Source organism: Maylandia zebra, linkage group LG5, assembly GCF_041146795.1.
Source record: "Maylandia zebra isolate NMK-2024a linkage group LG5, Mzebra_GT3a, whole genome shotgun sequence".
NCBI lineage: Eukaryota > Metazoa > Chordata > Actinopteri > Cichliformes > Cichlidae > Maylandia > Maylandia zebra.
In genome coordinates this window covers 7,293,151-7,319,663 of record NC_135171.1, presented here as the reverse complement: position 1 = coordinate 7,319,663, position 26,513 = coordinate 7,293,151, and the positions used below count along the sequence as shown (strand labels likewise).

The 26,513-nt window shown below is 39.4% G+C and overlaps 1 protein-coding gene across 7 annotated transcripts in view; it reads right to left on the bottom strand.

Annotated features, from left to right (window-relative positions):
* iqsec1b (IQ motif and Sec7 domain ArfGEF 1b) overlaps positions 1–26,513 on the bottom strand; it is a 248,814-nt gene that overhangs the window by 180,677 nt on the left and 41,624 nt on the right. For 4 of the 7 annotated variants that reach the window (XM_004559864.4, XM_076883664.1, XM_076883665.1 and 1 more), the window contains exon 2: positions 6,479–6,508. The exons of the other annotated variants lie outside the window; for them this stretch is intronic. In XM_004559864.4, the coding sequence (XP_004559921.1) occupies positions 6,479–6,508 (30 nt within the window). The remainder of the gene's footprint in view (positions 1–6,478; positions 6,509–26,513) is intronic. 7 annotated transcript variants of the gene reach the window in all.

Sequence of the window (26,513 nt, the reverse complement as noted above, 5' to 3'; positions counted from 1 at the left end):
CTATTCTCAAAAGTTTCAACAATCAGGAAACAAAGAACGACTCCATAAGATTTTGAGTTTTGAGCTAGCGTTGACACAGTGGAAATGCAACACTTGTGTGACACTTCTCCTTGAGAAAAGATCTATCCCTCCAAATCCAAGAGGACCTGGTTGCAGCCACTGTGAAGCTCCACAGTAGGCAGAAACACGTTACCTCCACAGTATGGTTAGGATTCCATGTTGGGTTTTTGGCCTTTTTATGACTTTATTTGAAAGGGTACAGTGAACACATGGGTCGGATTCGAACCGGCCGCTCTCAGCCATGCAGCAATATTGGGCATCTATATGAATGACTCTGTCCCAGCCTTTATGATCCACTTGACAGTTTCCACTGAATCTATGCAGGTCACGTGTTTCCACCTGCTGTCGAGGTCATGTGTTTCTGCTTACTGTGGAGCTCCACAGTGGCTGCAGCCAGACCCTTCTCTCCAAATCTAGTAAAACAAACAAAACATTTTCTCATGTCCGACTCCTTTGAGACTAATATAAAATACAAAGCTCAGATTAAAAGAAAAGAGTGAAAAGCTCTTGTTTGGGGAGTAAATATTTGCATTCCAGCTGCTAGATCTGAAAAATAATCATCAAATATATTCATTACTTTCACTCCACTGCAAATTTAATAACAGAGACAACAGACACTGCAGCTTTACTATCATCCATCTGCTGTTAAAATTTTGAATGTACAGCCTGAACACCTTCACTCCCACCTCTGTTCCACTCTGCTGCATAGTTAAAACCTAGCTCATATAGCTTCTAAGAGTGGAGTGGCAGGTCTATTGGTAATTTGCTAACCTCTGTGGTCAATGGACAAAAAGTAATTTTCCTGTCAGCGGAGTGAATCTGAACCACCACTTTGGAGTCATCAGTATGGTGTCCTACCGTTTCATCAAAGCGCCACTGCAGCTAACGCAGCCACAGGCAGGATCTTGCAATAAGACACTGCTGACAGTTTTTAAGTCCCACAGTGGAGACGTGAAGTGGAACAGTACAGCTGACAGTCATCTCTCAGGAGCTGGTGATGATTTCTGTAAGCCACCACACACAAAGACCCCCTGTTCCCCTCAATATCCCACGCTGTCTTCTGCTAAAGTGGGGCTACTGCTTACAGCTGAGGTAATTCCATTTTCCTGGAATGAGGTTCTGTTAGTGCACTGAAGGCTGTTACAAAGCTTCAATATCCTTCCCAAGCATAAGCTCATGAGAGTTTATGCTTGACCTGATAAAGAGAGAGGCTTTACTCTGTCAACAATTCAGTCCTGTAAGTCTTTGCCTTTTTATAGGCTGATGAAATCCTTTTTCCACTTTCACCATACCTGCAGCTTCACAGAACTGTGATATCAGAAACATGTCTGGCTGGCCAACTGCGTAATGTATCAAGCCTATTCCAAACTTTAATGTATTCAGAATGGGGCCAGTAACATATAAAAACATAACCCATGAGCTGTGACTGTATGCTTCATCAGGTGTTAGCAATCCTTTCCAACAGAAGTGAGAATGCTTCCCTGCTCCAGCACAATATCTAATACTATAAAGTTTAAAGATTTTCATCATAACTCTCATGTACAGTATTAGAGGCTCTAACAGGCTCTCCTCCACACAGTCCTCATTTAGAAAGTGCTTCACAAACCCCAACATTACAGCTAACATGAGGATTTTCCTGTCAGTGCAGCTAGCCAAACTACTAAGAACCACTTAGTGAAAGTGGGCAGCATATCCACGGTTTGAACATAAAACTCGTGGTATATCAGCCAGGGCCAGCACAAAAGTGACCCCCTGAGACTGATTCTCCTGAATTAGTGGTTCTGTTTATAGCTAGCTAACATAAACTAATGTAAGTCTATTGATGACAACCATCCAACCAACCTGGTGACAAAACATTCCTTACTGACAGAAGATGACATTGAACATGTTTTTAAAACCTTAACTTTAAGCACTTATTTCTTAAATTCAGCTTCACAGTTATATGTGTCACTAGAGGTCCAGTGGAGTCACACAACACTTGTCAAAGTAGCCATGCTCATAATTTTAAGCCCTACGAGTATCCAGTTGAGTTATTTAAGAATAATCCTACACAGCTGTTATTAAGAGGGGGAAAAAACTATACACAGTCTTCTGTAGCAGGTTATAAACATGATTCTTAATATTGTTAATTTAAACATTTTAACATTGCTATTGGAGCCAGTCTCAAGTGCAACTGCAGATTTTAACACTTATTTTAACACTTTTTCAGCAGAGGTCATCACTTGAATCAAAATAAATTGGACAGACGTAAGGAAAAAAACACCTCCCTAATTAGCTTAAGTTGGTACAGTCCATATAGCTGTGTTTCATCACAGAAACTTTACTTCAAGAGGGTAAACAAGCACACAGCAGCTGGTGAAAGACAATCACAAGTCCTCTAATTTTTAATCAATGTGATGTTGTCAGCCTATAACCACAGAAAAAAGCCACTTACATCAAGTAGTGTGTTATTTATGTTGGCCTCAAATGTCATATGAAGCATAACCTAAATTAGCAGTATATTAACGCCCATAACCCATTTCATTCTCTAAGCAGTCTAAGTGCAAAGACAAACTCTAAGCCTGTCTAAGCAAAATCTAGTGTCATTCCTTTGATGCATTTACCTATAAATTCCTTAATTTCTACGTTGATGCAGAGCGATTTACAGATGGTCCTGCAACAACCACATTAAACAAAATTCTTTCTTAGGTTTTTGAGCAAAGGGCTGAGGGCTGATGTTGAATACAGACTTTAAGAATCATTCTTATATTTTCTAAAATATTTTGCTCTTGCTGATGCAGCAAACTGACGGTGCTTCTGAAAAGGATGTGATTCTGAGATCACTATTCTCATTTTCCACCACATTACCACAAAACCCAAAATAGAACACAAACACACAAAACCAATTTCAAGGTCAGGAAATGTCCAAACAGTCAGAGTGGTTCTTTTGCAGTGGTTCTCAGAATGCAACTGATAATCGGATGCAGTGAGTCCCGTGTTGCCTGCTGCACTGTTTGTGCATTTGGACGTCCAAGGTGCTGTTTGGAGCAAACCTACTTCTATGTCAGCCTTTTTTTTTCTCCTGTCTCAGAAACTATTACATCTGCAATGCTTCAAACTTGGCACATGTATTGCAGGACAGACAAATAAGTGTAGTGTTCAATTTGATGTAATTTAAATGAGTGGTTCTCATATTTCAGTTAAAGGTTTTACCAGTGTTTCCCCTAAAGTGACTGCTGGCTGGTCAACCCTGTGTGTAGGGTAAAGGACCTAACCTTACCCTAACCATGAAAAATGAATGTCTAACCCTAAATCTAACCATAACCTAATTGTAACCCTGTCACTAAAGCCACATTTCGAGTCTCAAAAATGCCTTCAAACTTGTGGGGACCAGGATTTTGTTAAAAATAAACAGCATACTTCAGTGGCAACAGAGTAACAGAGTACTTTTCACTCATCGTGTTCATATTTATATAGTGCATGTCATGCTGTAGTTTCTGTTTTCTCCCGTTTGTTGGCCATTGTTTCTCTATGCTTCTCTTCACTTTGGCCTCACGTTTCAACAGTTTGTACTGCCAGAAAATTATCAGGAAATTTTGAGTTTTTTCACACCGTTTTCCTTCTTTCGTTCTTTTTTTCCCCGCAGTGCTCCCAAGTTATTTACTCTGCAGATGCCAACAATCATCTCGGGGTATTGAAAATTAAATTAAAAAGTACAAAGTAAATAGCAGTCTCATACTGTAACAGTGACCCAGTAAACACTGCTGCTTACGTCCATTGTAGTCACTAGGGCTGGGCGATATGGCCTAAAATCCATATCGCGATATAATTTGAAGCACGTGCGGTAACGATATATATATCACGATATATTCTTTTCTTCTGTATAACGTATTTTCCACACTATAAGGCACACTTAAAGTCCTTTAATTTTCTCAAAAATCGAGAGTGTTCTGGTTGTGCTTACTGACCTCGAACCGATTTCTGCGTGCAGAAATCTGTTAAAAAATGTTTTAGTACAACTTTGGTAAGCCGCACTGCTTGATGGATTGTCAGAGCATTACGGCTGCCGTAGTGAGGAGCTTCGCGGAGTAATCTGGGTCCAAAACTCCGTCCCTTCAGGTCCCAAAGTGAAACGAACACTAAGAGTTAAAAACGGCCTAAATTCTTTCATCTTTAATAAAATCGTCAGCGTTGCTGCTTTACCAGGTGTAACGATTAAGTTTAACATCCAGGCATCCATGAAAACAGAATTTATTAAGTTAACAGGAAGTTAGCTCGCTAGTTTCCACCTAAACATGACATACCATGTTCTGACTGAGAGATTTTTGAAACTAATTAAAACGTTTTTGGCTTTCCCCTTATTTCAAAAGTGCTTCATCTCTTTGCTATGACTGTCGCCCGGCATAATTTGCAGATGATAATGGTTGTAGCCGCTGTGATGCTTTTGACCAAAACAGGCGCAGCTTGATGACATCATCAACATGCGCTATCACGATAGAGCGGTATAGTCAAAATCTCTATCGTTGACCAAATTTATATCGTTTATATCGCCCACCCCTAGTAGTCACAGTAGCACTATTAAATCAGACAAATGGTATGTATATGTATATATGTACACACAATAATAGGGGGATAGGGTTTACGAAAAACAAACTATATGCAATTAAAGATTTCAGCGGTACTATAGTACAATAGTAACTGGCTGATGCGTTGACAAACTGGTGCATCTACAACTTTCCATTTATATCCCAGGTAACTCCAGTTCTATTCTCCATCAGAACTACAGGCACATATTACAGAGTCACAGCCCCATCCAGCCGGAGCATCTATAGCTGTGATGAAAGTGTTGTGCTGCCCTGTGATTAACATGACAATGACGTAAGCGAGTGCAACGTTCGTGGCAACAGCTGTGTGCAGATCAACAATAGGTAATATATAATATAATATATCGAGTGCTGGAGAGAGTATGACCGTGCAGCGTTTAAAGCGTGGAAGTACTGACCTTACTTTGAGTTTGATTCCGTAAAAAGTGACAAAAACAGTGTCCGCTGTTCACTGCGTGGTAAGAAAAAAACCCCTAAACCTCCGAGCAAGCACCGAGTATGCTGCAACGATAGTGTAAAATTCACAGAGAAACTGCCTTCCACTGACATAACGGCTGCAACAGACCTGTACCAGGGCAAACCTCCGCCTGCCCCACTCCTGATAAACAGGTGAAAATAGAGCAACAAGACCGCTGAGTCTTTGATTTTACTTATTTTCTGCTGTGTTTTACTTGCATCTATTTGAAAGAGTGAGTGCATATAATTTAATGTTTGCTTGATGCATAAAGCTAAAAGATTAAAACTAATGAAACAAGTTTTAAATAGAGACTTTTTCATTTGATTACATTTTATATGATGGATTATGCAGAAAAGGTAGAATTGGGATGAAAGATCTATTGCTTTATCACCTATTTAGGGTGTAAATCATGTTTTTAAAAGTAACTAAGTAACTAATTACTTTTGTATATAAGTCATCAGTAAAGTAATGGGATTACTTTTTGGGAAGTAATCAGTAATTACTTTCTGATTACTTTTTTCAAGTAACTTGACCAACACTGCTAATGACACACCCCAGTCCATTTTGGCCTGTCTAGAACACCTACATGTAAAACCTTAACAGATTATTTAAAAACATAACCATGAGCTGGGGTTACCTTGTGGATGCTAAGAAGTTACGATCATTGTACTGTTGATGTTGAAACTACGTTATCCAAATCAACATCTAACATCAGCTGAAAGCAGAGCCTTGTCATTGAAATTTTTATAGCTAGGCACATCCTATGATGAAAATCTTACCAGCATAATATTAGCTAGGATTTTAGAATGAGATGGTCAGTCATATACAGCCGTTCATGTGTGTGAACCTAATATATTCCAGCCAGGACAGCTGCAGTCAAAGGAACACTCACATAGCCACAGAAACAGCATGAAAGAAGGAGCTGGGGTGGAGGTGGTTTACAAAGCATTTTGCAGATATGCAGTAACTGCAGCCATGCTAAAGCAGCCTAAAGAGCATGAAGGGAATCAGCTGAAGTGGACTGGCATTAAAATCAGTGAATCTGTTAGGACTAGCGTAACTTGAGTTGATATCTATCTAGTTTATACAATTCTCCTCTTAAACCAGTCAGAGTTTGCAAAGTCCTTGATACGAAACGTAAATGTGTTTTTTTAAGTACAAAACAAAACAGTCCTGGAGGAATAAATCTATCGATGGAAAAGAAGAATCAGAGAGAAAACACAGCAGGGAGCACTATGATATCACTGCTTCCCCGAGGATAGCAGTATAGTTATATGGGTAGGGTAGTGCTGATAAGTGAGAGTGCACAGCAGCAGACGTCTAGAAGGGCATAAGAAAAGAATGACAGCGTATGTACAGCGAGCCGGGCACCACATACCTGACGCGTCTCGGACTTTCACTTTCAGATCTGCAAATGACAAAAATATCAATCAGGAAAAACAATGAACTAAAAGTGGAATAGCGACATACTCAAAAAAATAAAAGAAAAAATGGTTGCATTTGTTTTGCAGCTTGCAAAGACTGATAATAGCAACTTCATCTGAAGCCAAAAACCAAGATAATGCACTTCTGACCAGGTCAAAATGAACAATGAAAGTTCATAAAGGGAAAGCAGCCATATTTGGCTGGATTTCTGTATCATACATATCTGAAGGCAGTTCAGTGAAACATTATGGTGTCAATTAAAAAAGTAAAACTGCCTTCTTTGCTTTTTCCAGACCAGCAGGTCTAGGACAGTTAAATCCCACAGGCCAGAAAAACAAGAACACCAACCATATCTTCTACATCCAGTCTGATTTTGTAGCTTTGCTTAATACTTATTTACAAGCAGTGTAAATTATGCATGAGGTTTACTTTAGCTGTACCTCAGCACTGTCAAAATATTCTTCTGATACCTCAGAGCTGCTTTAGCCTAGATCAAACCACAAACATTGCAGGGAACTTGTTTTTCCTTGGTTCAACATTTTACTCTAATCATAGTCTGGCTCAGAGGATTTTTATGTGAAATTAATAAGAGCTGGCAGATGCCTTTTTCTGCATTTTTGTCTCAGTGCAGCTGATGGTCAGAAATTGGCACGTAAACTAAAGCTTAAGGCACGCAGGAAATTACAAGCAAAATGACCTAAATTATAAAGGAACATGACATATTTGGTTTTTTGACCTTGGCCAGATGTGTGGGTAGGCATGTGTGTAATGACAGATGCCAGCATGACTTTTGCTCCCCACAGATTCCAAAGGATGTCATGTCAGAGCCGGTGGTCACATAAAGGGACAGATCCTTTCAAAGACAGAGGAGGAAAATTCCATCGTTAAAAAGGCTCTGAAAGGATGAGGGTGTCGTTAACGTCCATCAGCCTCACTCTGGAAAATGATAGGGACTCTTCTATTTCACCGCTTTTGGACCAGTTGAGGGAGCATAAGACCAGCCAGACGTATGTGGCTTGAAGGACTCCTTCATTATACGCAGGTTGTCTTTCTCAGCACATCTTGCTAATAGGGCTCTTGTCTTCTTCACTCTCCCTTCAGTAGAAAAACTGTCAGCCTTTTTGGCTCCTGGTGCTCAATACTCAGCTAATGAGTGTGATCTGTATTGAATTCCACTCTATAGAGATAGGTGAAACAAATGCTGGCAGAGGTGGTAGTGCTTTGACACCTTCATCCATGCCATGTTTTTCCCCGAGACAAAGTCACTGAAGCGTAGCAAATCCTTTACTAATGGCATAATGGTACGCTGCCTGTACAAAGCTGCTTTGATGAGACACTTCTGAACTTTAGATGTTCTACTTTGTCACTACTGTTTTCAGATGACATGGAGAGCGAGTGCAGCAAGGGGAGTGTCGGAAGGAGGCTGGGAGTGGGGACGATAGGAGGGGAACAGAAAGAACAAAGTAAGCAAGAACTGATGATGTGCCCAAAGGAAATCATGATCTGTCAGTGTGAGACCAACAAAAAGATTCACCTGTCCTCTGTCAAAAGCAAAATCAACGGCAAATTGTAAACAAGGCAACTGCAGCAGGGAGACCTCCGACTGCAAGTGTGGGTCCCCTGTTTGCTGTGGGGAAACGTGACACTCCCCCTTAAACTAACTGGTAACTGGCAAGGATGAGATAGAAGAAGGCAGATAAAACCCACTTAATGATCTCATCTAAGGATGCCAGATAGCCAAGCTTTTCATAGAATTTGCATCCAATACCAGACAGAAGAGCAGGCTTTCATGTCTTCCAAACTGCTCTTCGTTCAGAGCCTTTTATCTTAGCCTAATTTAACAATTGTGAGTTGTTGGTGTGCGGAGAAACAATTTTGCATTCAGTGTTCTCATAAAAGCCTTAATTTTTATGCATTTATTAATACTAGGAATAAAATACATGGGGTTTATAAATGGGTATTATTTTGGCCAAATCTTCATTTTACAGTTTATAGCTTTACATTTTCATATTTGTAGCCTTTTCTCTCTTTGTTTGTTTCTTCACTTTTTCTCAGTGCAATTATATTTAAATCCAGTTCCCCATCTCTCTGCCTCTCTGTGGACCTGGCCTGTACCATTGCACTTACAACCCTCTCCTTTCACATAATTGCATGACCGTAGTCTGTCTTTGCTTGTGATTTGCCACATGTTGTGCCCATCAAAATAAAGTCCTGGCCCTGCCTGCATGGACTGAGAACGAGTGACTGAAGATTCTGCTCTTCCATCTCATTCACTACAAAGAATCAGCTCTCCGATTTGGCTCATTCACAAATGGCACATAGCTGTTAAATGTAACATCATTAGCCAAATTCAAAACACATATAGTTAGGTTCATGTGAAGGACTTGGAAGTAAGGACCCAGAATGCAGAGTTGATCAAAAGGCGAGTCCTTCATTTGATTTTTGTCCAATATACAAAATCAAACGGAAAAAAAACAAGTCCAAGAGAAGAGCAACTAAAAACTGTGGCTAGGACACACTAGGACACAGAGAACCTGAACTCAAACAGGGACTGAAACAGTAACTTAACAGTGTGAAGTTAACAGTATGCTCTGACAACAGCAGGAAGGAAGAAAGCACTATACATACAGGGAGTGCAGAATCATTAGGCGAGTTGTATTTTTGAGGAATAATTTTATTATTGAACAACAACCATGTTCTCAATGAACCCAAAAAACTCATTAATATCAAAGCTGAATGTTTGTGGAAGTAGTTTTTAGTTAGTTTTTAGCTTTAGCTATTTTAGGGGGATATCTGTGTGTGCAGGTGACTATTACTGTGCATAATTATTAGGCAACTTAACAAAAAACAAATATATACCCATTTCAATTATTTATTTTTACCAGTGAAACCAATATAACATCTCCACATTCACAAATATACATTTCTGACATTCAAAAACAAAACAAAAACAAATCAGCGACCAATATAGCCACCTTTCTTTGCAAGGACACTCAAAAGCCTGCCATCCATGGATTCTGTCAGTGTTTTGATCTGTTCACCATCAACATTGCGTGCAGCAGCAACCACAGCCTCCCAGACACTGTTCAGAGAGGTGTACTGTTTTCCCTCCTTGTAAATCTCACATTTGATGATGGACCACAGGTTCTCAATGGGGTTCAGATCAGGTGAACAAGGAGGCCATGTCATTAGTTTTTCTTCTTTTATACCCTTTCTTGCCAGCCACGCTGTGGAGTACTTGGACGCGTGTGATGGAGCATTGTCCTGCATGAAAATCATGTTTTTCTTGAAGGATGCAGACTTCTTCCTGTACCACTGCTTGAAGAAGGTGTCTTCCAGAAACTGGCAGTAGGACTGGGAGTTGAGCTTGACTCCATCCTCAACCCGAAAAGGCCCCACAAGCTCATCTTTGATGATACCAGCCCAAACCAGTACTCCACCTCCACCTTGCTGGCGTCTGAGTCGGACTGGAGCTCTCTGCCTTTACCAATCCAGCCACGGGCCCATCCATCTGGCCCATCAAGACTCACTCTCATTTCATCAGTCCATAAAACCTTAGAAAAACCAGTCTTGAGATATTTCTTGGCCCAGTCTTGACGTTTCAGCTTGTGTGTCTTGTTCAGTGGTGGTCGTCTTTCAGCCTTTCTTACCTTGGCCATGTCTCTGAGTATTGCACACCTTGTGCTTTTGGGCACTCCAGTGATGTTGCAGCTCTGAAATATGGCCAAACTGGTGGCAAGTGGCATCTTGGCAGCTGCACGCTTGACTTTTCTCAGTTCATGGGCAGTTATTTTGCGCCTTGGTTTTTCCACACGCTTCTTGCGACCCTGTTGACTATTTTGAATGAAACGCTTGATTGTTCGATGATCACGCTTCAGAAGCTTTGCAGTTTTGAGACTGCTGCATCCCTCTGCAAGATATCTCACTATTTTTGACTTTTCTGAGCCTGTCAAGTCCTTCTTTTGACCCATTTTGCCAAAGGAAAGGACGTTGCCTAATAATTATGCACACCTGATATAGGGTGTTGATGTCATTAGACCACACCCCTTCTCATTACAGAGATGCACATCACCTAATATGCTTAATTGGTAGTAGGCTTTCGAGCCTATACAGCTTGGAGTAAGACAACATGCATGAAGAGGATGATGTGGACAAAATACTAATTTGCCTAATAATTCTGCACTCCCTGTACACAGAGGGGAGATCGGAACAGAGAGGAAACATCTGGGAACAAAACAAGACACAGGTGACAAAAATCTAACTGCTGAGACAGAGACAAGCAACGCTGAACACACACAAGGTTAGAAAATAAAACAGGAAACCAGGACTAAGACCCATGAATCTAACACAACACTATAAACCAGGCCTGGACCAAAAGTAAATAAACACAATGACAAGGCCAACTACACTTAGAAACTAGGAGAGAGGTGACATAAAAGGGAACTAACATCGTTTCATTAAGAACTAAGAATTAGAAACATAAATAACAAAAACTCAAGAGACACTCTGAAATAAAACCAAATTTAAAAGACCAAATACTAAAGGACTGCTTCACAAATCCAAAATAAAATGTGAACCAACCAAATCTCAAAACCTAATGTCATCGACCCACGGACCCTGATAATGATTGACAGCATTTGCTACTTTGTTAACATAATAACTGCTGTTATGAACAAACAGCATACTACTCTATTGTTGAGGTAACTGTGCTTGATATTTAAAGGTTTAACAAACATCCACAGCAGACCAGCCTTAGAGAGCCAGTTTAGTTGAGACAAAGTTATCAGTTTATTCCTCAAACACAGTTAATACTCACAAGGGGGGAAATGCATACTCATAAGATATATCAGATAATGTGAATAGTATGGTGCTAATGGTCCAGTCAGGTAGGACTAACTTATTGCACAGATGATGTATATTTTGTAAGTAAATAAATAAATAAATAAATAAAATAAAACAGTTTTTGCTACACTGTAAAATTGTCACTAACCTATGAGCAAATTACTAAGCTGCAGTCTTCACAACGGTGAAGATACCACAGGTAGTGCCACACTGGCTACTTCCATATTTTATATATGACATATGGTGGTAGATTTAATCAACCATGGGGACACTTTGCTGTGATTGATTATTGTTATGTCTATATTAACAAAACCCTCGCCTGGCCTTATATTAAAGGTAACAAAATGAAGACAAGGACAAGAGCCTTGAAAACAAGCGTTGCCGAGCTGAAATATTTGTAAAACAATGCTGGTGGTTACAACTTTTTAAATGTGGAAAAGCTACTTTCCTCTTCAGTAATTACAGTAATTTAGAGTTTCGGGCTGTTGGCTCTGATATCCACTTTGACAAAGCAAGCACTATGATATCGTCACTTTCAGAGATTGTTAAGCTTTTTTTCAGTTCCCCATCAGCAGAAAGTGACTTTGAAAAAAACATTAAACATGCAATTTAGCCACATACACAAGTAAAATATGAGCAACAGAACCAATGATAGCCACTAGGTGGAATAATCAGTGACAGGAGTTCTTCTGTTTTATCCAATCTAGCACCAACTATTTAAAAATCAACCAGATGATAAGTGGAAATAGGCTCAGTTCCATGCCTTATGGTTCATTTGCTCGTTTTTGACCACAGTGAAATCCCCAACAGATCCATCTCAGCTTCTCACTTTCTATGTTTATAACCTCAAAATATACTGAGCCTGCTTCTCCTGTAATCAACACTGTGTCAAAAACACCAGCATTCCTGCTGTATCCTCCTTCTAGATTGATGGGTCCTAATTGCATGACCCTCTTTGTTCAAACAAAATAAAAGGAGCATAAAAAGGGCAGCTGGTAGACTGCATAAAAGCACAGGATGTGACAGAAAACATGCACAACGCCTGACTAATTGAAAGGAAAAAGAGGCATGGTGCCAAAGCAGATGGTTTTTAATAGAAGCACATTAAGAAGTCTGATAAGGAGTATTTACACACTGGGTTTATGGTACCTGCTAATCATCTTTTTAACTTGGGTCTAGCTGTTTGAATTGTATGATGTGGCTGAGCAGCATACAAGAAACAAAAAGTTAAGATCAGTGTAGCACTGAACCACCACGAACAAAACCTCATTCAGGGAATTTGTATTAACTGTTTACCTGCTTGCTCATTAAACAATGTGATTATGTAATGAGCCAACCACACGGTAGCAAATTAAGACATTTAGGCATGAAAACATGGTAAAGATGACCTACTGAAGTTCAGATTGAGCATGAGAATGGAGAAAAAAACCATTTAATTGACTGTGAACATGGCATGGTGTCAAACAGGCTGGTATTTCAGCAGCTGCTGATCTGCTGGGATTTTCCCACACAAGTTTATGGAGAATCACAAAACAGGAAATATCCAATGACTGTATAAATAGGTAGCCTTTCCTTTATTCATTAGGAGTCGTGCTTTTGGCCAGCTCACAATGTTTCGTATTTATAAGTTTTATAAAACTTTAATGGCTCCGCAGAAAACAGGTTTTAAATGAGCAAAGACTTTAGCTATTAGCTATCTGATGATTTTTCCACCCAAAATCTTGAAAATAATCCCTCAGTTTCAGTGATTACAATAAAAATGCTTTAAAAAAATGGAGACCTCATAAAACACGGCCTCGTTAAAGTCTCCGAAATAATGTGCCCGAAAAAAAGTGCAGGACTTCAACAACGTCAGCATGTCCAGAAATCCAGTTGTGCGACGCATTGAAGACTCGTCAGCCAACATTAAACCGCACAGCTGCTATTTTTTTTTTTTTTTTGCGGGAGTGGACGAGAGCCCGAGTACTTTAGGTGAGTAAAAAATATATTCCACAGTACCCGTGTGTTAATAAGCATGCATGTGCAGGTACACATGCTTCAAATATCAATAATGCGCTTCAATGCCACCACTACCCTGCTTTTGCGCACCACTTTCTTATATGCGTTTTTCTTGTTAACACACAGAGTACACACCTCTGTGCACAGCACACAAAGTCAGCTGATCTCAGCTGATGTTTTTTCTCTGTGCTGTAAATTTTCTGTCTAAGAAGAGGCTGCTGTTCTGAGAAGCTAAAGCTTTTTCTGAATAAATCAATAAAGATCCATTTATGGAAAGCTGTGATGAAGGCAGTTTTGTCTTTAATTATATTCAACAATATAACATATTTGACTACTTTTAAGTGACTTTTCTAACTTTAATACACTAAAGTTAAGGTCATATACCTAACTTCTGGTAAGTGCCCCAGCCGCTCCTATATTTTTATGTATGTGGCCCTCAGTGAAAAAGTTTGGACACCCCTGCTGTAGGGAAACCTCCTGCTCTAGGCTCAAGTACCTTACCTGCTCAAGTCTGCCCACCCTGTTGTCTCATCCCACTCCACAGCAAAAAGTGCTAGTAGTATTTAAACAAAGCAATAATGTGCAAATAGGAAACTAAAACTGCCTTCTGTCTATAAATATCGCTTCAAATGAAATCAAAACGGATTTATTTTAAATCCAAAATAACAAGTTTCCCAGTTTAAAGATGATTCTGTTCAAGAATTCACGATCGCCGTAGACATGCTCTGGAGTGAGGCTTGCTCTTATCTGTTAGATGATGTTCGCAGGTATCAATGCAACGCACTAACTTAACTCACTAAAACTGATCCATTCAGTGCTGACGTCACAGCTCTGCGCTGCCGGCGTTTTTAAATGCCCGTGCACTGCAACAGTGCCGTGCATTAAACTTTGTTTTCTGTTAAATGCTTTCACACTTTTTAAAATCTCAGCTTACATTTTCTTCCCTCCTCCTGTTTTAGTGCTACGCTCTTCTTCCTTAGTATTGAGAGCTGTCTTGGCAGGCGACATAGGCAATACTGCCCCCATAGTTTGATGTAGTGTATTGCAGTTCCAACAACACATTTACGTGTTATTAGTATACATCGCATCGACCAATTTTTATAGTCGACATCATCGATTATGTCAACAAATCATTTAAACAGCCCCAGAAACAGGTAGGTTTACCAACATTACATCAGTACTTTTACTAAACAAATCACTGATGTTGGAAAAACTGCATTATTCATGAACAACTGGCAAAATAAGACAAGTTACAATTTCTTTTTAATTATGATTATAACATAGTTACAACCAAGAACTGGCCACCACAAGAACTAAATGTTTCACCTCTATTTGACTAATGTCCATTAAAAAAAAGATTTACGCAGAGCAACAAAAATATTGCTGAGGTCATTGTTAGAATACTTTTCCCTCTTCCACTGGCACACACAAATCAATACATCCGGTCCTAATGAGGTGAAAAAAACATCCTGATGAGGAAGAACTGTCTAAATAAAAAAGCTGCTGCACCAGTATATTATGGGAACTGCTCCTCCCTAACAATCAACTTTGCTCCAGCAGCTGTCAGTCCAATCACAGCAGGGATTAGGATAATTAACATTTTCTACCCACAGAGTTTTCTAATCAAGTATAAAGTTTGAATAGTCACAGATGAATGGTGCTGCAGGGAATTGTGCGTCACACATGTTCAAGCTTCCCCACAGCACCTTCACCTTCCATCTGGAAATATATTGCATCTGAGTGAAAATTACCTATATTCAGTTCTCTGCTGATTTCAAGTAAAATCTAAAAAATAAAATAAAATAAAATAATTCAAGACCTGATTCTGAGCCAAGCTATCAAAGTCACACTCAAATGTGGAGATTTCCCATATTTACTAAGGGAATGGCAGGAATCCTACATTGTAATGTGGGCAAATGTAATCCAGGCATCTTGTAATGAACTGGCAGGGGGCCACAGCCAAGCCAATTAAATGATATGAGCCTGGCAATAAGTGCTTTTTATTTCATGACCCCAAGAAAACTGCTGCAACTAAATTTCATCATCTCACAATGCACTAGTTGTAGGAAACCTTCATGCCTTCACACCAAAAAAATAGATTACTCCTCTCATTACAACTTTCAACTGGCACTTTCAAAGATTTTGTACGGGCTAAGGTGTAAGAACTAAAGTGCCTTTCCAAATTTCAATTGCTATCTCAGTTTCCTGTGCCCTCAAAGCTGGACCTGGGATAATACAATTTAGCTTTGAAAAGTGTGAAAAGCTAATAAATGTGATTTCTCCCATATTTCATTTCTTTTAAAGCGCTGCAGCCTTCTTGCTGGAAGTCCCCTTGTGTTGACAAAGCCTCATGCCAAGTTTTCTTTTTTTCTGTTGTGTCAGTTGGATCCTTGTATAAGCAAACAGGCTAATGGAATTAACCTTTCCACATGCCGGGCACTACATCACGGCCAAGAAAGACAAGCAGTGCAGGGAGGGGAGCACAGGCAGACTGTCAGCATCAGCCCTGGGAAACCAGGATGGATGACCCCAAAGTTAACCTGCAGACCCACAACATACTGCATTTCTAAAAGCATGAAGTCAACTTGGAGTAGATTTAAATCTGAAATGCATTTGATAACAGTTTTAAACAAAATATGATGAAATTTGATTATTATTATTTATTAATATCAGTTTTTGTAATGACTTGATCCAAATAGTCATCATGCTAATAATTAAATAAGAAAAAAAGGTTTCCAAAATAAAATAGTTTAAGTACTTTTAAAATCTTGGATGAAATCTAGCTGTGCCTCTAAAAGTTTCATAAAATGTTTGTGCCAGCAAATAGTAATTATTCACATTCTTGGCATGTGGAGTTCTGGGCTTCCAAACATGTACTTGTGTTTTGGAACAAACACTAGCTGGTGTTTTGAAGCTAACTTAATGGTATTAACTGCAGCCAGCCTTTCAAGAGATAGGAAATAAAGGCTGAGAAGCCTCTGTGCCAGCGATAAAGCAGGGTTATTATTCAATTGTTGCAGACAGTGGGATATTACTTCCTTACAAAGATGTCAGAACTGTCCTCTAATTAGCAACTTCACAATGTCAGTTTGGAAACTGTGATGCTAGTTTGGCTAAGCTGTCCAACCTCTTCTAAAGCTAAACTGGCTTCAAGTAACTACAGAGAACACTGGTGGTTGTCTTTGACTTAGCTGTACAATAAAATGTGTCCATCATCATTGTGAAATAAAAGAAAATAATTAATCATATAGGCTATTTGGAGGGCTATATATTTTAAAATTATGATTGTAATATTAGTTAAATCTATTTTTTATATATTTTTTGGTTTGTTCCCACACTTCTTTATTCCTTTCCTTAAAAAGACCCAAATGAACTGAGATAGCTATCAGCTTGATGACTAATGGAGCAATAGGTTCAAATAGTCAAATGATGTAATTATGACATAAACTATTAAAACATAGCTGTATGCAAAGAAGCTTTTTACATTAAGAGCAGTTTACACTAATGCAAATGAGGGATAAAAACGATATAAAACTGGACAACAAAGCTAATGGTCTTTAGCTTAGTCAATGCTAGACTACCTTGTTTCATGACTTTTCTAAAAAAATAAAAACAAAAACAAACAGACATGATATTGGTGTCTGGCTTTGCTTTCATTGTTATTGGTATCAACAGTTTGTCTTTGGATGCTTGCACAAAGTTTTTGACTTAAGTCCAAACTGTTGGCAAGTAGTGATAGAGCTCTGATGATGATGATAATGATGCTTTCTCTTGATCTCTCTCCCAGCACTTGTTGGGACTATTTTTATTGCAATCATAGTAACATAATGTGTCCCTATGAACTCCATTATTTTATTGCTTTTTACTTATTTCTCATCAGCTCGCCTCCACGTGCCATGTGGTTGTGGGTGAGGCCCTGCACTCACAGTGCGAGCAGAGAAAGCACAAACTAACATGACCATAAGTGACAGCAGGAAAGAATCTCAGACTGAGATAGAATCAAACTAGTATAAATATTTCATTTATTTATTTTGTTTATCTTCTGTTGTAATTTATTAAATGAATGAATCTTGCTGAGTGTATTTATTTCTAATATTATTAAAGCAAGAAGAGCCTGATATTTGCCTTACACGTAAAGAGTAATTCCAAGTTTCTCCCTCAGAGTAGCATGACCACAAATGGCAGCATAAATGCTGACCTGTGAGCACACGTCCCACTAAAGGATGTCAGGACCTCATGTCACCCTTATTGAGTCTGATTCTGACATAGATGAGTAGCCAGCTGGAGGTGATTTGTAGGGCTATGGTAGTGCTCCTCCTTTTCCTCTTCACACAAAGGAGCAGATCCCAGTCCTGCTGCTGGGTTGATGTATTTCTACAGCCCTGCCCGGTTTGACTCATGTTTCAGCCACTTCCTGACTTAGTGTTTTACCGTAATGATAGTTTTGCTGAGTGTATTTCACGTTTTTTTCTTATTGGAGATTGACATGGTGTCACTTCAGACTGTCATGTGTCTCTTTTTATACATGCAATGTCCCAACTACCTGCTTTGAAACCCAAGTGAGAAATAAAGTACAGTTTTACATATAATCCATTAATTCATTGGTTTTAGTTCTGCTAAAAGGACATGATCCCTCACTGACTTCCTGCTCATGAACAGCTGGTAATTGCTCTTGATGGAGCACTTGGACAAGTTGGATGAGACTGCAAATGGGATTTTAGTGGTGCTATAAGCACTGACATTATGCTTAAACCCAATGGGGAATTTACTTATGCTACCTCTACAGTCTGTATAGTCTCTGTATGATACTTCTCTGTATCGGGCTCACGATTGTAATGAGGCTGATGCACTGTGAGTGGATTTAGTGAACTTGGCTTGAAACATATGAGTATTCATACAAAGTCTGTGTCCTCACAAGTGTTTTTGTCTTTTATTTTTTAAGACTCACTCTGAATGTGACCTTCATTGTACTTTATACTGTGAGGGAATGAAAAAGTTAGTTAGCTTGTTAGTGCACTGGGGAGCCCACAAACAGACTTAACAAAAAAAGCAGTCTCTACACGAGCGCATATCCTCCCACCATAGTGCTTTTACTTCCCAGGATATTAATAGAAACAACAGGCCTTCTCTAACAATAACGTGAATCCTTCACTGACATTCAGCAATATTTATTTGAGGGATAAGAGACATGGCAGATTCTTAAGTACAAGAAAATTGATTAGTTCTTTTGTATATTTCCAAATCGAGTCATGAAATTAACCTGGAATGAAATTACTTGTGAGAGACAATGAGCGGTGCAGGAATAAGATTGATATAGAAGAAGTAAATAGAGCATTTGATGGAAGGTAATGCCATCAATATTAGCCCCACACTGGCCTCAATTTGGTATCTACATGATGGAATAAAAATGAACCCTCAGTGTTATTGGAAGATAGTATCATTCCCTCTGTGAGTAGAGTACTAAACAGCAATATTGGGAGTCTGCCAGCAGGTAGAGGAGGTGTGTGTGTGTGTGTGTGTGTGTGTGTGTGTGTGTGTGTGTGTGTGTGTGTGTGTGTGTGTGTGTGTGTGTGTGCGCATCCTAGAGAGAGGCAGAAAAAGAGAGGTCAAAAGAGAAGATTGGGGGAAGCGGAGATCTGGAGACAGTTACACAGAGGTGTACTCAAGCTGAACTCTGTGGGCCAGCTTGGGCCAGGCAAATATGTTTTTAGAGTGGATGACTTATGCACCCTGGTCCTCCTGAGTAAAGTGGAGGCCACTTCAGGTGCTCTTCTGCAGACCTGGCTCGCCCTCTTGGTTAAATCTCTCAATAGCTAGCACACTAATCTTCTTACAGTAGATGTATGTTGCTGGATGAGAATCAAGTGAAGGCAAAGTCACCAAAAAAAGGATATACCAGGATGTACAGAAGCCCACAATGTCTCCTCTCACAATTGCTATTAAAAGCTGTAATCTGGAGATAACAAAGCTCGTTTTCTCGCGATAACAGGTTAAATTATCTCATTACCTGAAAAGCTAATGGCTTATTTCTCAGAGAAATTGCGTCTTTATCACACAAAGCTGTCTTTTGTTTTCTCTAGATCATTGGAGGACTTGTAAGCCATGAAAAGCATTCTCTCTTTTTTCTTTTCTAGAGGTCGGCGTATGATTTGCACCAATTTGATTGGTACTGGCTCTACCACAAAGACACAATGCAATTTCAGCTCGTCACAGCATCGACTTCATTCTAATCAGATAAGCTGATCAATAACTCCTGCATCTCAGTGTTTCAAATGTGCGTCTTGCACCAAGTAGGCAGAGAGAATGGTGAAATGAGAATGTACTTGTTTGCAGTGATAACTAAATCTTAATTTATAATGACAAAATATGATTTGTAGGATTTTACAAGGTAGCCAGAGAAATTAACTTAACTGATAACACCATTATACCTGAACAAATGACTAGCAGCTGTGCACAATGACCAGTTCATCCGACTTTCAGGTAGGGCTGGGCCATACTATACCGTTCACGGTAATACCGGTATAATGTTAGGCAACGATAGGAAAATGAAATATCGCGATAGAATGGGAGTAAAACGCGCATGCGCAGTGCCTTTGTTTTCATACGCACATGGCCGATTGTTGAGTGAAACAGATGAACCAGAATTGGTTTGTAAAAATGGTGCAACTTCCGTGATGTGGAACTGGTTTGGTGTTTGTCCGTCAGATACACAACAAAGCACATTTTTTTGCAGAACATGCAAGCGGCCGTTGTTATTGTCGTATTTGTCGGACTAAGATGCTCTTAAATCTGGGAGTAATCTGGGTCCTAAACTCCGTATGCAACACTGCAGCATCACTTAGAGTTAAAAACTGTCTAAATTCTTTCATCTTTAATAAAACGATCAGCATTGCTGCTTTACCAGGTGTAACTATAAAGTTTAACTTCCAGGCATCCATGAAAACAAAAGTTATTACATTTAACGGAGTTAGAAGTTAGCAGGAAGCTAGCGGAAGTTAGCTCGCTAGTTTCGCTAGTTACCTAAGCATGATATAGCATGTTCTGACAGAGAGATTTCTGAAAAAAATCAAACGTACAGCTCTGCTATCACTTCCAACATAAATGAAGACAGGAAACTAAACAGCAGTGACGTTTGTAGGGTTACTGAAGTTGGGCTAGTTGGTATATAATGATGTGCTACGTGATCGCTAGCGACACAGCTATGTTAGCATAACATAAACAGTGAAGCTGGAGGACCAACACTAACACTTTTCCACTTATAAAAGTTAACGTGAAGGTTCTTCATGGTTAGAGACAAATGCAATCGCATGGCAGGATGCTGTAAACGGACCAAACTTCAGTCAGAATCAGAATCAGAATCAGAATACTTTATTGATCCCTGGGGGAAATTATTTTTTTTACAGTGCTCCATTTTAAACCAACATTAAGACAAGACAGACAATACGCTAACTAAGAATAGTACAATATATACATATATATACATACATACATACATAAGTCACTTATAAATAAATATTTGGAAAAGAAACATGTGTAGTTGTAGCAGCAAACAGTGTGTTAAGTGGATGCGTTGTACAGGGAGATGGCTACAGGCAGGAATGATTTCCTGTGTCGTTCAGTGGTGCTTTTCGGTAATCTCAGTCAGGAGAACAACTGAGATAATCCATCCACAATACGAGGTTAGTCATTCATATACTGCAACAACATGGGAATAGAGCAGCTGCCAGAGAATTCAACATTAATGAATCAATGGTACAGAAGTGGAGGAAGCAAGAAGAATGAGTTTAATAAAGTTTGATTTATCTGACTGCTTTTTTTCGCTTAATGTGCCTTATAATCCCGTGCACCTTATGGTCCGAAAAATACGTACTGCACACTGCAGTTTAATGTTGCAAAGCACCTCTTTTTAACTTCAGTGGATATTATACATGGTTATGCTCAGGATATGTCAGCCCATTTCTACTGGAAATGCCTTTTGGTTAAACTTTCAGCAAGGAATTTGCATTTGCACTGTTACATTTTTATAAAGCTTTAATGTACATAAAAACCAGCTTCTTGTTTAAGTGAAAATAAATGGAAGGTTGTCTTTTTGCGCTAGTAATGTTGTGGAGTTGTATTTTGTCTCGCATCAATTATATCGTCGGTTATATCATTATCGCAAATTTTCAAATATATATCGTGATAAATATTTTTGGCCATATCGCCCTGCTCTACTTTCAGGTATCTAAACTTTGGAAGAAAGACAGAACAGCTGATGGAAATAGAACAGTCAAAACCACGTAAGGTCCACAAACAGACGGACTTTGGGCTGTGAGGTGACACTAAACTCCCACTTGTGTATTTGAGCACGTTTCACTTAAAGACCCTTCCTCACTCTGAACATAGTGATCAAATTAAATAACATCCTAGAAACCTTAGCCTTGCATTCCATTGCAATTTAAATGAAACTGTAATCTTCTAGTTATGAGGAGCTCTCTTTTAAACCAAAGTCCCATGTTTTGTCACCACAGTTATGCTAATGTCTAGAGAATAAGAGTATTACTACTACACATGACGCAATACAGTGGCTGTCCTCATTTACTCTGAGTGCTCGAAAGCACTCCTTTAAATTTTAATTAAATAAATCATCTAAAAAACATATTAGGAGAATAAATAACATAAGTTTAATAGAAACATTAGGAAAAGTAGGTGGGTGATTAAAAAATCGTCACTTATTTTGGACAAGACTTGTGTAGGAAACAACAGAGGAAAATGTGCATCTTTCATTTGAAGGTGAGAAGAGCTGATAGGAGGCCAACGTAAGAGACCTGTATATAAAATAGAGCTGTAATAAAGGATCAGTGAACTGGTTCTTCTTTTATACAACACATCTCATTTGCATACATGTTCATACAAGCATTTTTACTGTATCTAAGTCTAACACTCATATTCACACTTCAATGAATGCAACGGGAGCAACTCTGAGGTCAGTATCTTGCCCAAGCATGCTTTGGCATGCAGACTGGAGCAATCATCAACCTTCCGATTAGTAAATGACCTGCTCTTCGTCCTGAGCCACAGACACTCCTAATATACTGTGGAGGTGAATCACAGAAGGCTTTAAAAACAAACAATCTATCCATTTTCTTGACTGCTTATCCAGCTCAGGGTTGCAGGAATGCTGGGAAATATCCCAGATTCCAGAGGGCAGAAGTGGGAGACATCCTGGACAGGTCGCCCGGTCTCTAAAATGTGGACGGGTTGAACCCAGAGGAAACCCACGAGGCACAGGGAGAGCACATGAACACAGAAAGAGAATCCAGCCAAATGTGAGGTTAGAGCTCAGAATCTTCTTGCTGTGGGACCGATTTTTTAAAATCAGCTTAGATGCACTGGTAGAATACTTTGGCTTGCAGATTGGAGCAGCCAGCGATCAAACTGTGAACCTTCTGATTAGTATATGACCTGCTTTACCTCCTGGTAGCCGGGTAAACTGAGACAAAACGGGAGTTGCTGTCTTTTCTTTGCTCCAGAAGTCAACAGCTGCATTACGAAGCATTTGCAATCGGGTCAGTTGAGCCTCTGGCGTTGGAGTACAGATGAGGATCTGTGCAATGTAATAGGTTAAAGGAATTGCCCGGACTTGTATGGAAAAATAGATACATAAATTTGCAAATTCACTGAATTTCAAGTCTACTACCATCCTCCCCCACGGTCATCAAAGACTTGCTCTGTCACTGTTGGGGTTTTCGCTCTAATATTGTACAGTCATTACTTTACAATATTAAGCAGCTTGAGCTGACTATTGTTTGGCACTATATGAAAAACTGAATTGAACTGAGTTGATGAAAAGACCCACCAATTTATCTTACTGCATAAATATGAATATATTCAGAAACAGCAGGCGAGGCAGAGGAAAAGACAACAAGACAGCCATGTGTAGTCAGAAGTCTTTGAGTCAGTCTTTTGTTGTTTTTTAAATAAAAGGCAGAATGATTATTGAAATCGTCAACATTCGTTCATGTTAATAGTGGAGCAGAAGTGACTAAGCACTTAATTGGTGCATTTATTGGGGTAATCAAGTGAAACCTACTGTTACTTTCACAGCCACACTGATTTGAATGTACTTTCTGTTGCATCTTATCAGAGAGCTGTTTGGAGTTCACTCAGTTCATTCATTACATTTACTGTACCAGTGAGTTGAAAAAGGTCTATATTCCAATAACACCACAGTTCTAGCAGAAATATGTAACTTGGGGAGATCCGACAAACTGAAAGTACAGACAATGATGCAAAAATCTTTGGCTTGTGCCCACGTATGCACACACTGTCATTTAAAGTCAGATTCCTGACATGCCAGGCCACGACACAAACTGACTGGTGGCCATCTGTGCTTTTTCTGTGGCACATTAGCCAGATGACTCTCAGCATGTTGACAGAGAATCTGCATTGGAGGAAGTCTGTGAGACTGAGCTGTCTGGCTGCTCATTCGAGCAAATCAGCGATTTCAGACCCCATAGCGCAGCTTTTCTTTATTTTTAACCTCTTTTCTTCTTCCACAATCAAAGGACCACATGCTGATAATGTCTGTGCAAACCCAAACTTCACAGTGCCTGGTGCCACTTTTATCAGACATAGTCTGTTCCAGCACACAGCAAGGTCACAGTGTAGTGGAAGCAACGTCACCACCATCGCAATATGAGGAGTTACAAATACTGTGTAGGGATTATCTGGTTAACATGTGAAAGCATTTACCAGGAGTATTAGTGTTGTTTAGAAAGTAACATATGTGCCACATCTGCATAAAAGATTGTGACGCAAGCAATCCAAACATCTATGGGTATATAGCCAAACTGTCATACCAGTTAAAATTTCAGAACAGCACATAACCTTTCAGTAGCATCACTTATTTTTCTGAGCAGCGTGATAAGCACTGGTCATAGAAACAACAAGGAATACTGTATTTCACCGTTCATTGACTTGTCTAACGCATCCGATGCTTTGAACCATTATTTTTTTTAATCTACTTGGATTAATTGGCCTTAACATGAATGTGCAATGGTAGAACTTAAGGAATAGTTGCAGATGATCATCAACCCGATTTTCTTGAAGTCACACAAGGTGTCCACAGGGCTCACTACTTGACCCTGTCCGATTCACTTCATGCTACTGGATTGTACTCATGAACAGTCTCTGTTGAAAAATTATTAAATAAAAATTTGGCACTATAACTGACTCTTTTCAGTCTTACCAGGTCACCCAATGCAATATTCTGATAGCAATGTGAGATTGCATCCTACATGGAACAAACGCTGGAATATATTTTAAAAAAAAGCCTAGCTTACAGTTTGTCGTTTGTGCAGAAAATGAAGAAGGGATTTGAGGAGGAGTCTTATTTGTGAAAGATGTGTTTGGGCGATGTGAAAGTGGGAGACTGGGACAAGAAATGTGATATCTCATCAAAAGGGTGATCTGGTGAAATTGTATTTTTGATAATCTAAGTGTCTGCCTATGAAGAGGGAACTCCACATGATTATGATGATGAGATTATTTTTGGTTCTACGCAGTTAATTTAAAATGTTATAAAATGTAATATGCATGCAGCAATGCACTAACACTGAACACGCAGTGGAGGCAAATCAAAGAGGTTGTTAATGGGCAAACACATAAATGCTGATTGCACATGCCGTACAGTGTAGCTGCACTTCCACGTTGCTCAGGATGATTGAGTACCAGCTATAATACTGCGCTGTGAGCACACAGAGGTGATGAGTCACTTAATGCCTGATATTAATGGCTGTTGTGTTTTAATTCTCTGTGGTATAATAAGTGCCACAGGCAAGATTTCCACAGCACATTGTGACTATGGTTTGAGGTGTGAGCACTAATGCCTTTAAGTCCTCTGGAGATTATTAAATATGTGCCAACATGCTGCAAAGATATTATTCCTTATTACATCTATGACCACAGGGAAGTCATAACTACATGACAGAAAAAAAAGAAGTGTACGGCTAATAGCTTCTTCATTAAAGAACATGGATTATAAAAGAAGGTGGCTGATCTAAATCTATCACCTCCTTGACCAGAGATGACAGAGTCAGAGGTATCAACGTCAACTTGCCAGCAACGGCAGCAGCTTTACAGAGCAGAAGGCACACACATCATTTACCTTCTGGGTCTATTTTAAAGTGCTTTGTAAAAAGAGGCCAGAGAGCAATGATGTTTGCAGTCCTTTTTTTTTTTTGACAATTTTAGCTATGAATCACTTTGCACATGCAATCCTCTCTCCATCCATTGAGTCAGTGGCAATTATTCCCAGCAGACATGTTCATCTGAGAGGAGACACATCTGAGGGAATATTTAGTAGCCATCATACACATTCCTGCTACATTCCAAGGATCACTTAACTGAAGTCAAAAACAGCCATAACACACACTGCAGTGTACTTTAAATGAGATGCGAGTTTATTACAACATTCTTTCCAGGAGAAACAGAGTGAAATCAATACACAATTCCTATACATCTGGGAATATTCCATTAAGTAATTGGAGCACCCAACAGTAGGATAATGGATTTATGTAATGTCTTGATATGGAATATGCTTGTGCTACATGGCAAAAGTCAATTTAATACATCAGTGAAATGTTTAACGGCAGTGCGCAATCAATTCAATCTAGTTAAGAAGAACAATAGTTTAGACAAACGACTTAAAGGGGGCAATGCGGAGCATTTTCACATCAATAAGTAATTTGGATAAATTAGTATAATTAGCAGAAACAAATGAGGCCACCGCTGCGAGAGGGTCTGGCAGACTCCCTGCCCTTTCACTTTTGTGTGCCACCACATCCCATTTGGCTAGAAATCTGCTGGTTTGCTTTAGAGCACAAAAAGAGTTCAAGGAATTGCGGTTGTGCCAGTGCAGATGGAACAGAAGCTGTCAAAGTTTTCTGCCAGCGGCAGATGGAGTAAGGAGTGAGAGGCAAACTGAAAAGTGACTTCCAACATGTTTATCCCCATCTGTAAAGCCAAAGAGAAAAACCTGTGACTCTAAAAGTAACAGCCTGTGTACCAGGAAGCAACACGGACTGAATGGAATGTTGTTTCTTCAAGTTCATAAAAAGAAAGTGTAGGAAAGAAAGCTGTGGATAATGTGAGGTACATAATTAAAG